The following is a 15,039-nucleotide window of genomic DNA, read 5'->3' on the forward strand; positions in this document are numbered from 1 at the left end:
TGTAAGGGAGGTGACGGCCCCTGCCGAGGGAGGGAAGCAGGTGGAGGAAAGGAAGGGCTGGCTGAATCCAGGTCATGGGAGGTAACAAAATACTTGCATTTTGAGTGTCCTGCTCAGCAACCTAATAATATTCAAATTAACCTGCAAATGAACGTTCATACGTGAACACTTTCTGTAACACCGCCAAAAGAAACGGCTTAGAGGCAGGAGTCAAAGCACATGCCCGGCTCACTGAACTGCTGGAAGAGCGTTATTTGTTCTGGGGCTGGCCTCGCGAGGAGGTGCTGAGTGGTCAAGGGCCCCTCGCTGCAGCTCGTATTCTTATTTCCTCCGTGTCTTTGAAAGCCTCCTCCCAAAATATCTAACCTATACATTTGAGAAGAGATAAAGCAGGTAATTAGAGAGAAATTATAATTACAAATGAGGTGAGCTGGAGAAAATGGCCTGACACATTAACCTAAAAAGTGGGTGCGTCATCTCAGGGACACAGTGAGAAAGGCTGCGGCCTTCCGACTACGTGTGCAAGTTTCCAGGGCTCAGTCTCAAAACAAAACTTCAAGTAGCACACATCTGATCACAACCAGCGGCAGGCACGCCCGCCCACGAGACTCCCCAAAAAGGCTGAGGCAAAGCGAGATCAGGGACCCGGGGAGGCGGGGGCGGGGGCCTGGGAAGCCGGGTACAGGCCCTGGGTGTCAGAGTCTCCTGCTCAATAAGGTGGCACCTTCCACCATTCCAGCAGGGGGGCCAGACGTTAGCTCTCAGAGAAGCTGAGCCAGAGAAGATCGGGCGTAGGGGCACAGGTCCAGGGTGGGGGGCGGGGTAAGTGCCGGGATGGAAATGTAGAGACTCTGGAGGAAGTCTGCATCCTGACAGGGGAAATCCTCAGCCCCCTTGACCAGGCCAGCTCCAGAAACCAGCAGTCAACTTTGTCTCTACCTCGTGAGACTGCAGAAGGCCGGAGGATCCTTCACGAAGAAACTAAGCAGCCTCAGAGAAAAGTCCTGCAGACGTCAGGGCGGAGGCAGACAGGTGCTCCCCGGAAGCCACCCTCCCCTTCTTGCACAACGATGGAATGTTTACTTGGGGGCACTGAACTCTAGCTGAAGACCACACAGCACGGTCCGCTTCGCAGCTGAGTGTAGCCACGAGGTCCACGTGATGTCGGCACAAGTAACGTGGACAGCTCCTGCGGTGAGCCAGCTTAAACCGTGTAAACGAGGGCAACACCCCAAGGATGGCAAGCACAGGGGAGAGCTTAGATCCCCCACCCCCAGGGCCTCCACATTATCCACAGACCACTGACACCAGATGGCCTACTTTTTTAAGCTGCTGTTACTTTGGCCCTTGTTTTAGTGCCCAAACCCGTATCTTACCTAGATAAAGACAGTTGGGAGGTCCCCAACAAAAGGGCCACTGGCTACCTGACCGCCCTACTTTGGATCCCAAGAGTCTACCCACACCACTGATGCACAGAGAGCTTCCAAATACCTTTGAGTGATCCGTAAATCACTACCACCTCGGACTGTGTAAATTTTATGCCTCTGGAATTTCAATTCCAAATACATTAAGACAGTGAGATCATACATTAAGAGTGTTTGCCATTGCCAACAACCTCTGGTTTATGATGTCTATAACCCAAAAAAGGAAAGTGACATTTTCTGAGAGTGCATCCCATAAAAATTCAGAGTGAGGTGACAGAAGGAATGAATACGTTTGTATTATTCTTTGTTGGGTGTGATTTACTACTACTCACATGTTTGAAGCGCTTGAAATTTTTCTAGTATTATATAACATTATGTCCAGTATCTTGAATCCTAGCTTTTAATACTCTTTCTACTACTCCAGGGTAAGATTCTGGAATATCAGAGCTATCTATAATTATCCTTCCTTTCTCTGATGGCAATGAGACTGCTAAAGGGTCAAGTGGTCAGCCTGGAGACACCAATCAATGGAAGAGATTTGAATGTACTCCATGTCAAGCCTGAAATTCGATCCCGCTTGATACAACGTTTATCAATTAATATGTAACCAGTAATAGAAAGTGGGAAGACAAAAGCACCTTTTGGTATAAAACACGATGGGTCACATGGCAGAGAAGAGACTGGGTGTGCTTTTCTTCATTCATGCTTCAGTTTACAGAAACTCAAAGGAGGGTGATCCTTTGCTCCAAGCCCCACATTCAGAAAAATCATACTGGCTCCCTTTTTTGTCTCAGACTTTTTGACTGGACTATTTCTCATGGGACTTTTAGATTCTACCAGATCAGCGGCGCCTGGGGGGCTCAGTCCGTTAAGCGTCCGACTTTGGTTCAGGTCATGAGCTCACGGTTCATGGGTTCGAGCCCACGTTGGGCTCTGTGCTGACAGCTGAGCCTGGAGCCTGCTTAGGATTCTGTGTCTTCCTCTCTCTCTGCCTCTCCCCAGCTTGTGCTCTGTCTCTCTCTCTCAAAACCAAATAAACATTAAAAAGATTTTTTTTCTAGGACCAAAACAAAAACAGGCAGCTGAGTGCATTTGGCCCATGGGCCATAGTTAGTTTGCCTACCTCTTGTTATAATAATGTCATTCTTTTCTTTGAAACCAACATTAAAAAGGAAGTCACTTTTAATAAAGACAAAAATGGTGCCTGGGTGGCTCAGTCGGTTAAGTATCCGACTTCGGCTCAGGTCATGATCTCACAGTTTGTGAGTTTGAGCCCCACATCAGGCTCTGTGCTGACAGCTCAGAGCCTGGAGCCTGCTTCGGATTCTGTGTCTCCTCCCCCTCTCTCCGCCTCTCCCCAGCTCATGCTGTCTCTATCTCTCAAAAAAAAAAAAAAAAAAAAAAAAAAGTAAACATTAAAAAAATTTTTTTAAAAACCACAAAAGATTCTACCAGATCAAATCCAGAAACTCAGCTGGCACAAAGCCTGAGAGCCCTTCTTGATAAAGGAGCATCATTCCCAGCAGTTCAGAGGAAATAAAGTTTATGCTCCGCTGTGAGGCAATTTAGCACGGACTTCATAGTCAGACTGCCTGGGTTTGAACCTGAGTTCTCCCACAGCCAACCTGGGCAATCCTGGTCAAATGACGTGGGCCTGGTTTCCTCGTCCATTCAGTGGTGAGAGTAACAGCACCTGCCTTGTGCTGTGGGGGCTGAGAGAGCAAACCGTGAAGTGTCCACGGCAGGACCTGGCACATGGGAAATGCTATCAAAGTGTCAGCTACCATTAACTCTTTTCGGATTCTGTGTCTCCTCCCCCTCTCTCCGCCTCTCCCCAGCTCATGCTGTCTCTATCTCTCAAAAAAAAAAAAAAAAAAAGTAAACATTAAAAAAATTTTTTTAAAAACCACAAAAGATTCTACCAGATCAAATAAAAAAAAGTTTATTTACCTATTTTGAGAGAGAGAGAGTGACAGAGAGAGGGGGAGAGAGAGGATCCCAAGCAGGCTCCACACTGTCAGCACAGAGCCTGACTCGGGGCTCAAACTCACAAAGCGTGAGGTCGTGATCTGAGCTGAAATCAAGAGTCAGAGGCTTAGCTGAATGAACCACCCAGATGCTCCACTATTAACTTTTTTATTGTGGGAATCAGGAAAAGTTTTACGGAAAAGGTGGTATTTGATGTAGCCTTTTAAAGAGGAGTAAGATTTCAACTAGCGCTGATCAGGAAGAGGACAGGGAAGGCAGGGGAGGAGAACAGGGGAATTAGGGGAACATGGCATACAGGTAAGGAAAGAGCCTAGAAAATTAGGTTGCGTCAGTGCCAGGCAAACGGCTCTCCTGGAAAATATCCCGTAACTATAAAGCATCACTCTCACCAAGGATCTCAGCATAGCTTGTAAAGTAACCTTCATTTTGTTCTTTGATCATGACTGTACTTCTACTGGGCATCATTACTAGGCACAGTGTGAAGGGTCATTTATCTTAGAAAAATATTTTCAAAGAAATAGATGGGTAAGTTCAAAACTTGAAAACAGTAGAATCTTTAAACAAACAACATTAGTCAATACAAGCTATCAAGGCTCCAGATAAACCTCATGACCTTACATTTGGAGATGGCTCTGCTCTCTCGTTCTGTGTTTCTTCTTTTCCGTTTTCGCCTGACCGTGTCATGTGGTACGATCTGCCTTCGATGAAAGTAATGTAGTCTTTGTAGGAGCAGAGTGGGCCTGCCAGGATGCCCATGAAGTTACAGTTGTAACTTAAGTACTCCAGGAGGCTTGGCATGCGTCTGTAAATGGAAAACGCGCAGCTTGTGAGATGTGACGTAAGCGTTCAGAAAATCTGATAGGAATAATCATCTTCTTCCTCACTGCCCTTACCATTTCCAAAATAAAACAAGCTTCAATTTTCAGTTGCATTCATACAATAAGAATTTTTTAAAATGTTGATTTATTTTTGAGAGGGCGAGAGAGAGGGCAAGCAGGGGGAGGGGCAGAGAGAGGGGAACAGAGGATCCCAAGCGGTCCCGTGCTGACGGCAGACAGCCCAAGGCGGGGCTCAAACTCACGAACCGTGAGATCATAGCACTTGAGCCGAAGTCGGACATTCAACTGACTGAGCTACCCGGGTGTCCCCAAACAGTAAGAATATAAAAGACCAGGATGTAGTGACGCTCAATGGTGTTTCTGGGAAAGGGAGCCTCCATACAGGCCTTCGTGACCAACTACAACAGGTTTCTACTTAATTTCTTCATTATAAAACAAACCTAAGACAGACAAGACGTGGCATAAAGAATCATCCCTGACTGGCTAACCATTCAAGCACTCGACAAATCTTATGTGTGCACCGAGTATATGCCCACCTGCTCTAGGGTCTAGAGATACTGCAGTGAACAAAATAGAGACATATTCTGCATTCACGTAGAAGATGCAAAAAACAGATACTTTAAAAACATGTATGAAGTATTTTCAGAGATGCTAAGTACTACAAAGAGAAAGGTTTCTATTATTACTTTTACTATTGCTATTACCATTACATGAACAAGTCAAAGAAGGCCTCTCTCACAAGACAACATCTGGGCAGAGCCCGGAAGGAGTGAGACGGGGAGTCCTGTGAGTATCTGCGACAAGGATCAGTGTGTGCAAAATCACTGAGATGGAGCGTGCCCCGCAGCAGGGAGGCTGCTGGTGCTAGAAGGGGCTGAGACGTGGAGAAAGTCCGAGAGAACCGAGGGGAGATCATATGGGGCTTGCCTTCTAAGCCATGGGAGGAACTTTCGGACTTTATTCTGAATGCGATGAAACACTACAGGAGGGTTTTTCAAAGACCTATGCTGCAAAAGAAGCCCTGTAGCCCCTGAGGGTGGGCAGGACACGAGTGGAAGCCAGAAGACCAGCCAGGAGGCCACTGGGATCTCTAGGCAGGAGAGGACAGTGGCTGGGAGGCAGCATTGGCGTATATTCTGGCAGGACACCCTAAGGGTTTGCTGATACACTGCATGTGGGTGTGAGAAAGCAATGAGGGATGCCTTGCAACATTTTCCATTCAAATGCTCTGAGGTCTGTGCAAATGGCACATGGTATCTAAAGTTTACAGAGCATTCTAGTTCTTACTGCAGGTAACCGGGTAAAAAATACATACGTTATCATACAGGTGACTTAGCAGTCTGCATTTTATTGATTTTCTTTTTTTTTTTTTAAGTTTATTTCTTTATTTTGAGAGAGAAAGCCAGCACATGCACACACGTGGCACAAAGAGAGGGAGCTCCTAGCAGGCTCTGAGCTGTCAGCGTGGAGCCCGACACGGGGCTCGAACTCACGAACCATGAGATCGTGACCTGAGCCGAAACCAAGAGTCGGAGACTCAACTTACTGAGCCACCCAGCCTCCCCTTATTGATTTCCTAAAAGCAGCTCCATTTATCAAGTCTGCTGTCCCCTGACAATCATAAACTACCATAAATAAAAGAACAGCTGGGGCACCCGGGTGGCTCAGTCAGTTAAGCGTCCAACTCTTGATTTCAGCTCAGGTCACGATCTCATGGTTCATGAGTTCGAGCCCCACCTTGGGCTCTGCTCTAGCAGTGCTGAGCCTGCTTAGGACTCTCTCTCTCTCTCTCTCCCCTTCCCCCACTTGTGCTCAGTCTCTCTCTCTCAAAATAAATAAACTTAAAAAAGAGATGTTTAAAAGAACAGCTACACCTGGGGACAGGAAGCAGGCTTCTGGAAGATGTTACCATCCTTCCTTCCTCTCTAAATGTGAGAAGTGCTTTCCTTAAAAAAGCACACTCTTTGTGGCCAAGAGAAGTTGACAGAACCCCCCTCATATGTGTCTTTATTAAAAAAAAAACCATAAAAAATAAAACTGTGCTTCCTGTCCATCTGATACTAGCTGGATCACCACGGAGCCAAACTCCTTTTTAGATTCTTCCAGAATTATTTTTCCACATTTAAAATTGTTTTGAGCTTTACGTCTTTTCTATCGAAGGCTCAAAATTGAGGCGAGAAACATGCTGCTGGCAGATTTTCTCTTGTCTTTCTTCCCGTGATGCTGAAAGAGAATGCTTTCTCACTGCCTCAAACAAGGGTGCGTGCCCTGCAATCACGAAGTGACGAACTTCCTGCGCTCCCCCAAAACAGCTCCAGTTCAACACTGAGTATTTCAAGCCCCGAAACAATGCCAGGTTATCAAGGCGTGCAGCTCAGTCCTCCCAAGTCAAACAGTGTGTCACAATTTGCAAGGACAGGAGATAACTCTGAACCATGACATTTGCTGAAGTTGTCCTGGCTCAACTGTCATAACAAATGACAAGTCATTTTACGTCCTGAGTAGCTAATTATAATATTTGCTACTTAAAATGAGAAGTATTTGCTGCTTAAAATGAGAGGCATGTCCTTTATGACATGAAATGACAGAACCATTTTTCGTTCCACAGGCGTTTATTTGGGGTCAACTCCACTGGGTCCTCGGTTCGAGCTTCTCAATCTCAGCATTACGGGCTTTCTTGGACAATAACTCTTTGTTGCAGGGGGCTGTCCTGCGCACTGGAGGGTGTTTAGCGGCATCCTGGCCTCCACCCGCTAGGTGTCAGTAGCGTCACCCCTCTCCACTGTGACAACGAAAACTGTCTCCAGACATTGTCTGATGTCCTCAGGGAGGGCGCGCAAGCACCCCCAGTGGTGAGCTGCTATCTCGGCGATGAGGACATAATCGTAAACGAGCTCAACTTCTCTCTGCACACAGCTGTTTCATTAAGGGGGCAGAGAGAGGGACAATCGAAAATAAATCTATACTATCAGACAATAACATATACTGTGAAGAAAAACAAAGGAGGGCCAAGGGACAGAGAGTGACGGCAGGGAAGGGGGGGGTTTCTGACAAGGGGGTCTGCGTACAACTAGTGGCCCTTGTCGGGCCCCGTACCTGGCGGTCCTGAGTGTGTTAGTCCACCCCCAGTTAATTCCATGAGGAGCCGCTGTGGGCTTTTCCTCAGAAGAGAGGAATAGGATGATCCAACGCATGTCGGAAAGACCTGTGGCTGCTGAGTGAAATGCAGACTGTGGAGGGAAAAAAGGGAGAAAACTGAGCCCTGCTGGGGAGGCTTTTCCAGTAGGCCAGGTAGAGGGCGAGGTCCGGCTGGGGCAATCTCAGTGGGAATGGTGAGAAGCCAGTCTGATCAGGGACGGTCAGATGTCATGGTCAGATGAGAAACGGGTCTCCAAGGAAGAGGTTAACTTGCCAGAGAAGTGGATTTGCAGTAAGAAAGCACGAGTCTGCCTCGGTTTTTGCCCTAAGGGGCTAGTTTCAAATGGCACTGCTGTTGACTAAGCCGGTAGTGGGCCGGGGAGAGGGAAGAAGGAGACGGAAATCAGGAACTCTTTTTGGAACTTGTCCTATTTGAGACACCTGCTCAGATCCACGCCAGGATGTTGAAATGGCAGATGAGGGTGAGGCTGGAACTCAGAAGAGAGGTGCCGTGGGAAGACAGTTACAAGACTTCCAATAGGTGGACCATATTGAAGGCCAGTGGACGGCACGTGATCCCCAGAGAACACGGAGGAGTCCAAGGATGGCCTCGGAGCCCACGAGTCTTTAGTGGGAGCCTCAGAGGGGGAGGATTCAGCAAAGAAGACAGACGGAAACAGCCAGAGAGGTGGGAAGAACACAGGAGGGTGGCCTCCTGGAAGGCACGTGAGGAATGTGGTTCAAGGACTGACGGATCGGCTGGGTCAGATGGTGCTGGGAGGCTGACAATTACGTCTGCCGAGGGTAAGGCCACCTGCAAAAACGCTATCAGAGCAGTAGTGGGGACACACCCGAGTGCCGTGGGCTGAGGAGAGCAGGGGGGTGGGGAAGGGGAGACGGCGACACAAATCTCTCACAGAGGCTTGCTCTACAAGGCTGCGGAGTACTGGGGAGGCAGCTCGCAGGGAAAGTGAGGCAAAGGTGTTTTTCCTTTCAGTGCGAAAAGACAGGGAGAAATGACGGGTGACAGTGCCCGGGCCGGGGCGAGAAGCAAGATCCTGGAGTTAAAAGCAGCTGGACTCAGGGAGGAGTGAGAAGTTGGCCTTGGGCTGGACTATGGGCAGCGCTTGGGACGGGACAGGAAGTGGAGCATGGCGTTACAGACACAGGCAGCTTGGCAGCTTTAGTGGTTGCAGAATGAAGTAACTTTGCTGCCACCCTGAGTTGGGGGAGGGTGTACGGGGCGTCTGAGGAAGGAGAGCGCGCTCGCGGGAGCGGACCGGAAGACGACCGCGGCCACTGGCCACGCTAAGGCCCTAATGTTAAATGTGGGGCCACCCCGTCAAAACAAGTGCAGTCAACGGGGACGAACGTTCTTCCAGTCTGCTCCCTTCCGCGGTCTGGGTAGGCGGAGAGTTGAATTTAATGGCGTTTGGGGTTTTGCTAGGCAGGTGTGTGGGGGGAGGGCAAGGCGGAACTGGGAGCTGAGTGTCCATTAACAAGAGGTGGCAGGGATGGGCCGAGGACTCCTAAAGACCCCAGAATCCAGATCAAAGTGCCCGCTCATCAATTGTCTGTTCAAGTGTGTGTTTACTGATATGTAAATACGGACTACGGAGAATATCAAAATGGAGTAATTTTAAAGGTGGGGAAAACTTAAGAAGATTCCCAAGATATGCTGCCAAGAGGGAAGCCTCAGGGTAGGGTCTATCCACTATCACAAACTTAACCTCATTCTTCTGACAGCCAGGCACCTGTTAGTTTTTGATTTACAGAAAGCAAGGGGCTTCCAAGGAATTTTTCCTTTAGATAAAATGAGTTTTTGATGTCTAATTGTATTAAGATAGACCCTATCCAAGAAATTAAGCTATTCCTTAGATAAGACAACAGAGTACTATAATGAAGGAAGTAGAAACCAACCCAGAATAAATTCCTCAAAGAATATTGAGAATATTTTACTGGTTCTTTGTTGTTTCAAAACATGGCATCTATGTGCTATATTAACATATCTTAACTCAGTACCTGCTATTGAGTTATTGGTCTGTAAATGGAAGTGGAGATTATCACTCATTACTACATGGCAGACACGAAGACTATATGATCTTGCTGTCTTCAGGAACTCAGAAAGTCACAGGAGAGACAGAAAATTTGGTGATACCCTCATGGTACACAGGAGGCACATACTATGTGATGATATATCCAAGGTGCTATGTGAGCCTTAGAAGGGATATGTAGCCTCACCCAGCCAGATTTGGTGGAGGGAGGTGTGCGGAGGGAGGAAGCTTTGGTTTTCACGACGTCGGTACCTCTAGGAGGACAAGGCAGCCTTAGCCATGAGAGTCGAGTATATCCCAGGTAGAGACAGCGTGAACCATGGCGGGACACCACGGAAGGGCACGTACCTTACAGCCAGACCTCTCTGTGATGCAGTCAGTTCTTCATCCTTTCGAAACATCCCTGGGAAATAAAAATAGGTACTTTGGTCAACTGTGATTTCCCCCAAGAATGGCATTTTCCCCCATTCACACTTCTACCATTTTCTCAGTGGAAATTCATGCTATAATCCCAACTTTTGGTGTAACTGGTTCCTTTCTTTTTCATTGTCACATCGGTTCAATCACGTCAAAGGACCACCATGGAACCCAACATGTCTAGGTCTGTATAAGATAAATAACACACATCAAGGCACAAATCTGAGACTTCTCTAGAGGAATTATTATTAACTTAAAAATTCCATGGGTGTTATATGTAAGTGCTGAGTCACTGGATTCTACTCCTGAAGCCAAGACTACACTGTATATTAACTAATTTGAGAATAATAAAAAAAAATTCTAAAATGCTAGCATATTTTATAATAAACACTATGACTTTCAAAAGGCGGCACTTAAGGGGCACTTGAGTGGCTCAGTCAGTTGAGCATCTGACTTCGGCTCAGGTCATGGTCTCATGGTTTGTGGGTTCAAGCCCCATGTTGGGCTCTGTGCTGACAGCTCAGAGCCTGGAGCCTGCTTTGGATTCTATGTTTCTGTCTCTGTCCCTCCTCGGCTGACGCTCTCTGCCCCTCTCTCAAAATAAATAAGTAAACATTAAAAAAAACCGGAGGGGGCATCAAAATGTTTCTATTGTTAGATGATTGACTAACATCAGTATTACGAACGAGAAGCTCAACATAAAGCAAGAAATGATTTCCCTACCTCTCTCTGACTCTAATGAATGAAAACTGTATACATACATCATCTTTACCTTCTCTCCCCAAAGAGGAGGCTGGCTAGGACTTACGATTATACATTACTAGATTCTAAGCCCAATTTAAAGACCAAAGGAGAACTAAATTAAGAACCAAACAATATACTTAAAACATATCTGTAGGTGTTCCTTAGCAGATGGCACAGGATGGGTGCTCTATGCAGTGGGGCTAAAAACCCCACGTAAAAAGCTCTGTGGGCCACTACGGATGACCAGTCTGACGGGGATGTCCCTCCAGTATGGGAAGAAACCAGAGTCTAACTCATGACTCACAGCCCAGAGTGTTAGCATTTCCTATGGCAAGGTGTCCATTCACTGAAGATTGAAAATATGAATATATAAATATTTATGCTAAAAATACATGTAATTGTGCATGCGTGTATTGTATATACAAGGGATGAGGGATGGGGGAAAAGCATTCAAATACTAATTAATAAAAATGTAACAAAGACGAAGCAGGGACCAATAAAACTTGATTGAGACCAAATGTCTATTTCTTTTATATCTTATACTGCCACTAATGTTGGTCATATGACAGACCCCACTCTTACTAAAAGTTTTTGTCACTAAATCAGGTGTGAAATTAAGATGAAAAACTGCAAAAAAAAAAAAAATAGTAAATAGACACACTTTAATGAACCTAAGCAGAGTTGAATATTCCTGTCTCTTACCTCCTCTAATGCAGAAAGTTAGGGTCTTATCTCAAGTGAAAGTATATTGGAATAGGATTTCTTTCGGTGATGAAAAGTTAATTTCTAAATTCTTACCATCATGAATTTCATAAGCCAAACTAGTGATCTTCTGGGTAATTATCATCATTGGGCTGTAATAGAATAAAAAAAATAAGTATTTAAAAGGAGAAATTTAAAATAATACTGATGACGTATTAGAGAAGATGTGGTTTATATATACAATGGAATATTACTTGGCAATGAGAAAGAATGAAACCATGCCATTTGCAGCAACGTGGATGAACTGGAGGGTATTATGCCGAGTGAAATAAGTCAGGCAGAGAAAGACAGATGCCATATGTTTTCATTCATATGTGGATCCTAAGAAACTTAACAGAAGACCATGGGGGAAGGGAAGGGGGTAAAAAGTTACAAACAGAGAGGGAGGGAGGCAAACCATAAGAGACTCTTAAATACAGAGAACAACCTAAGGGTTGATGGCGGGGGGGGACTGGGTGATGGGCAGGGAGGAGGGCACTTGTTGGGATGAGCGCCAGGTGTTGTATGGAAACCAAGTTGACAATAATATTTTTTTTAAAAAGAAAAAAGTTTATTCCACTTATGCAATCACAAAATCCTGACACTTTTTAACATTAAAAAAAAAAAAAAGACCTCCAAGGGATTTCAAAGAGAGAATTCAGGGGCTGCTATGTTTGGGGAAGGTATAGGGGCTAAGGGAGTTAGGGCTTCTCCCTTGCTTTAAAAGCCAGGCAGGCAGGCAGGAAGGAAGGAAGAAAGGAAACAGGGCAGGGAGGGAAGGAAGAGAGAGAGTGAAGAAATGAAAAGGGAAAGAGGCAGGCAGAGAGAGAAAAAGAGAAAAGAAAGGAAGAAGGGAAGAAAGAAGGGAGGAAGGGAGGAGAGGAGGAAGCAAGGGAGGGAAAGAGAAACGCATGCTCATCCCCCACGAGGCCCTGCGTGAGCATCGCCGCCCGCCTCTTCCCTCACGCACTAAGAGCACTAAGACGTGGGGCCAGAGGGAGGCGAACGCAGGCATCAGGCTGGGCCCTGGCTTCCTGATCTTGACTTTTCAACACGCCACACTGCTGCCCTTTGGCTCGGCTGACTTAAAGGTGAAAAATGAGTTGGGAAAAGGGGAATAGGTAGAAAATTAAGGTAGACTGGGTGAGAAATGCAGAACAAAACAGGAGAGATGGGGCACGAAGAAACAGGACAAGGTCCACCTCACTGGTCTAGGGCCCAGGGACCAAGGGTCTGGGAGAGCCACCCCAGAGATAGCGCCTAACATGCACGTTACGGAGGGCTTTAAGTCGTGTTACAACTAAGAAAACGGCAATATTTTCCCCGTTTTGTAATCTCTAATTGAATGGATAACTTGGAAAGGAAAAATAAATAAATCCATGTTAAAAAAAAACCACCGGGATACATCTTTATCCTTTATTACGGTAGCTTACTGATGTTTGTATCAAAGAACAATTAATCACAAGTTATTTATTTATAGTTTTGGAATATTCCACTAAAACCAGAAAATCGCGTTTCGCCGAGAGGCAGAGGGTGAGCTCAGGCTCAGAGTATGTGCAGCCAAGGAAAGGCCTTCGGGAAGGCCAGCCCCACAGCCCACATTCGGCAGGAGGCGGCTCAGACTCCGTCACAGAGACCCCGTGCCTTCCACCTGTCCCCACCGCTCAGAGCACGAGACCGGTCAGCATCAGCTCTACCCGTGGCCGAACACGAGCATCCTTCAACACCTAAAAAAAGGAGAATGCCTTCAGGCATTCAGGGGCAATGCGACACACAGACCCAGACCCCTGAGGACTTACAGCTCATTCTCCTCACCTAACAGGCAAGATCTCAGAAAAGAAAAACCCGTCAGATGGCAGGTGCTCTCGAAGTGCAGAAGGGAGGAGATTCCCCGTGGGCTCCCTTAAAAGTCAGCTCCTATGTGAACGCAACTCACTCTCAGGAAACGATCCCTCAGCCAGCCTATCCCCCAGGCTTCTCTGAACACCCAGCTGCCGTTTTAGCTTTCGGGATGTTTTATGTGCCTCTGAGGATTGCAAAAATAATGATTTCCACTTCCTTGGGGGAAAAGAATCATTTTTCTCATCCTGCCTAAGTTCTCTTCATAATATAGCTCAGCAAAGAATTATATAATACTCTTCAGTTCTAAATGCTAATTCCCATTTCACCTCAAGTCATAATAAAAACCACTGATAAAATAATTATTGCATTTATCAACTCAGTGACGGGGTGCCTGGATGGCTCAGTTGGCTAAGCATCTGACGCTTGCACTCAGTTCAGGTCTTGATCTCAGGGTCCTGAGTTCAAGCCCCATGCTTGGCTCCACGCCGGGCGTGAAGCTTACTTAAAAAAATGTATATATATCAGCTCAATGACAAACTGCGAGGTGCGTATATATAAGATGTTCCAAAAATGCGAATATGTGCTTTGTGAGTGCATGCCCTCCTTGTGCCCTAGCCACCTGGCCTCCCCATGCAAGTGCTGTGCTACGTGCCGGGCAGGCTGCGGGATGGCTCGTGAAAGCCCTCGTGGTGGCGCCTGTGACGGGGCTGAGTGCCCCAGGATCTTTCCAAACGCTGCTCCCTCCACTTAGACCACTCTTCCTGGAACTGTTTTTGCAAGGACAGCTGAGGAATCACTTTGCCCAAGAGGCCCGTGGACAGCTCCACCCGAAGCCCCTCTGCCACGATGCCCACACTCGCCCTTCACTTAACCCCAGCTTCTTGTTTTCCTCCTCCAAAATATTTTCACGTTCGTGGCTGTTTCATTGTTGGTTTACAATCTGTCTTTCCTCTCCAGAAAGTCCACGAGGTAAGGAACCAACAGCCTTTTTCACCACTGAACCCACAGTGCCTAGCACAAGAGAGGTGCTGAGTAAATATTTTAGAAACGCTAAATAAACGGCCTCCTCTAAGCGTCCGGTCAACATCTCTTACTCCTTCTACAGGTTGGTCGGACTCCCTCTAGCCTGTCCATTCTCATCTGTGCTTGAAAGCATTTGCCATACCGTTTGTCATTTTTCTGTTTGCTTTCCTGTCACCACAAAAAACCCTGGGCTACTGAACACCAGGAACGCCGACTTATTTATCTCTGCACCTGGGGCACTAGACATATACACGGGTTCAAAGGACCGACTGGTTTGCAAAAACGTCTCGGCATCTTCTTGTTCCCTTTACTGGTGATGGTTAGCCCCGACTATTCCCTTTGGTTTTCAATGGGTGGCAGTTCCAGGGCCTCTGGTCCAACCTGTCACGGGGTGGGGTCGGGGGGTGGTGAATGTGACAGTAAAATGCTAGAAGGCAGAAGTAGCACAGAGAGACTCAAAAGGAGTGGGTTATAAGTGAAAGTAAGCCAGTACTACAGTGAAAGTTCAGCAAGGCATGAACAGATCACTGAGAGCTGAGAAAAGTAAACCAGAGGGGGAAATGGACACACGAGGCCAACACGGGCCATGTGCCTGACCAGGAAGCCGACCGGAGCAGGACCAACTTTACCTCGTTACGGCAGAACCCAGGGTGTGGAGAAAACACTTGTAAACGAAAACAACTCCACTGTTCTCAGAGAGTACCTGCTGTGGGTCTTCTTGAGAGGGCACTCTGTTCACAAATACCTGTTTCAGTGACTCACACATGATTTCACTTGGACCTTTACTGACATTTTAACTACTTGCTGACTTCGCATCTACCGGAGTCT

General features: G+C 46.7%; 1 protein-coding gene across 3 annotated transcripts in view; it reads right to left on the reverse strand.

Annotated features, from left to right (window-relative positions):
* Positions 1 to 15,039, reverse strand: part of MBOAT2 (membrane bound O-acyltransferase domain containing 2) — a 130,067-nt gene that overhangs the window by 17,378 nt on the left and 97,650 nt on the right. For all 3 annotated transcript variants that reach the window (XM_047845243.1, XM_047845242.1, XM_047845244.1), the window contains 3 exons: positions 11,404 to 11,459; positions 9,793 to 9,847; positions 4,032 to 4,215 (listed from right to left, as the gene is read on the reverse strand). In XM_047845243.1, the coding sequence (XP_047701199.1) occupies positions 4,032 to 4,215; positions 9,793 to 9,847; positions 11,404 to 11,459 (295 nt within the window). The remainder of the gene's footprint in view (positions 1 to 4,031; positions 4,216 to 9,792; positions 9,848 to 11,403; positions 11,460 to 15,039) is intronic.

Source organism: Prionailurus viverrinus, unplaced genomic scaffold, assembly GCF_022837055.1.
Source record: "Prionailurus viverrinus isolate Anna unplaced genomic scaffold, UM_Priviv_1.0 scaffold_33, whole genome shotgun sequence".
Lineage (NCBI taxonomy): Eukaryota > Metazoa > Chordata > Mammalia > Carnivora > Felidae > Prionailurus > Prionailurus viverrinus.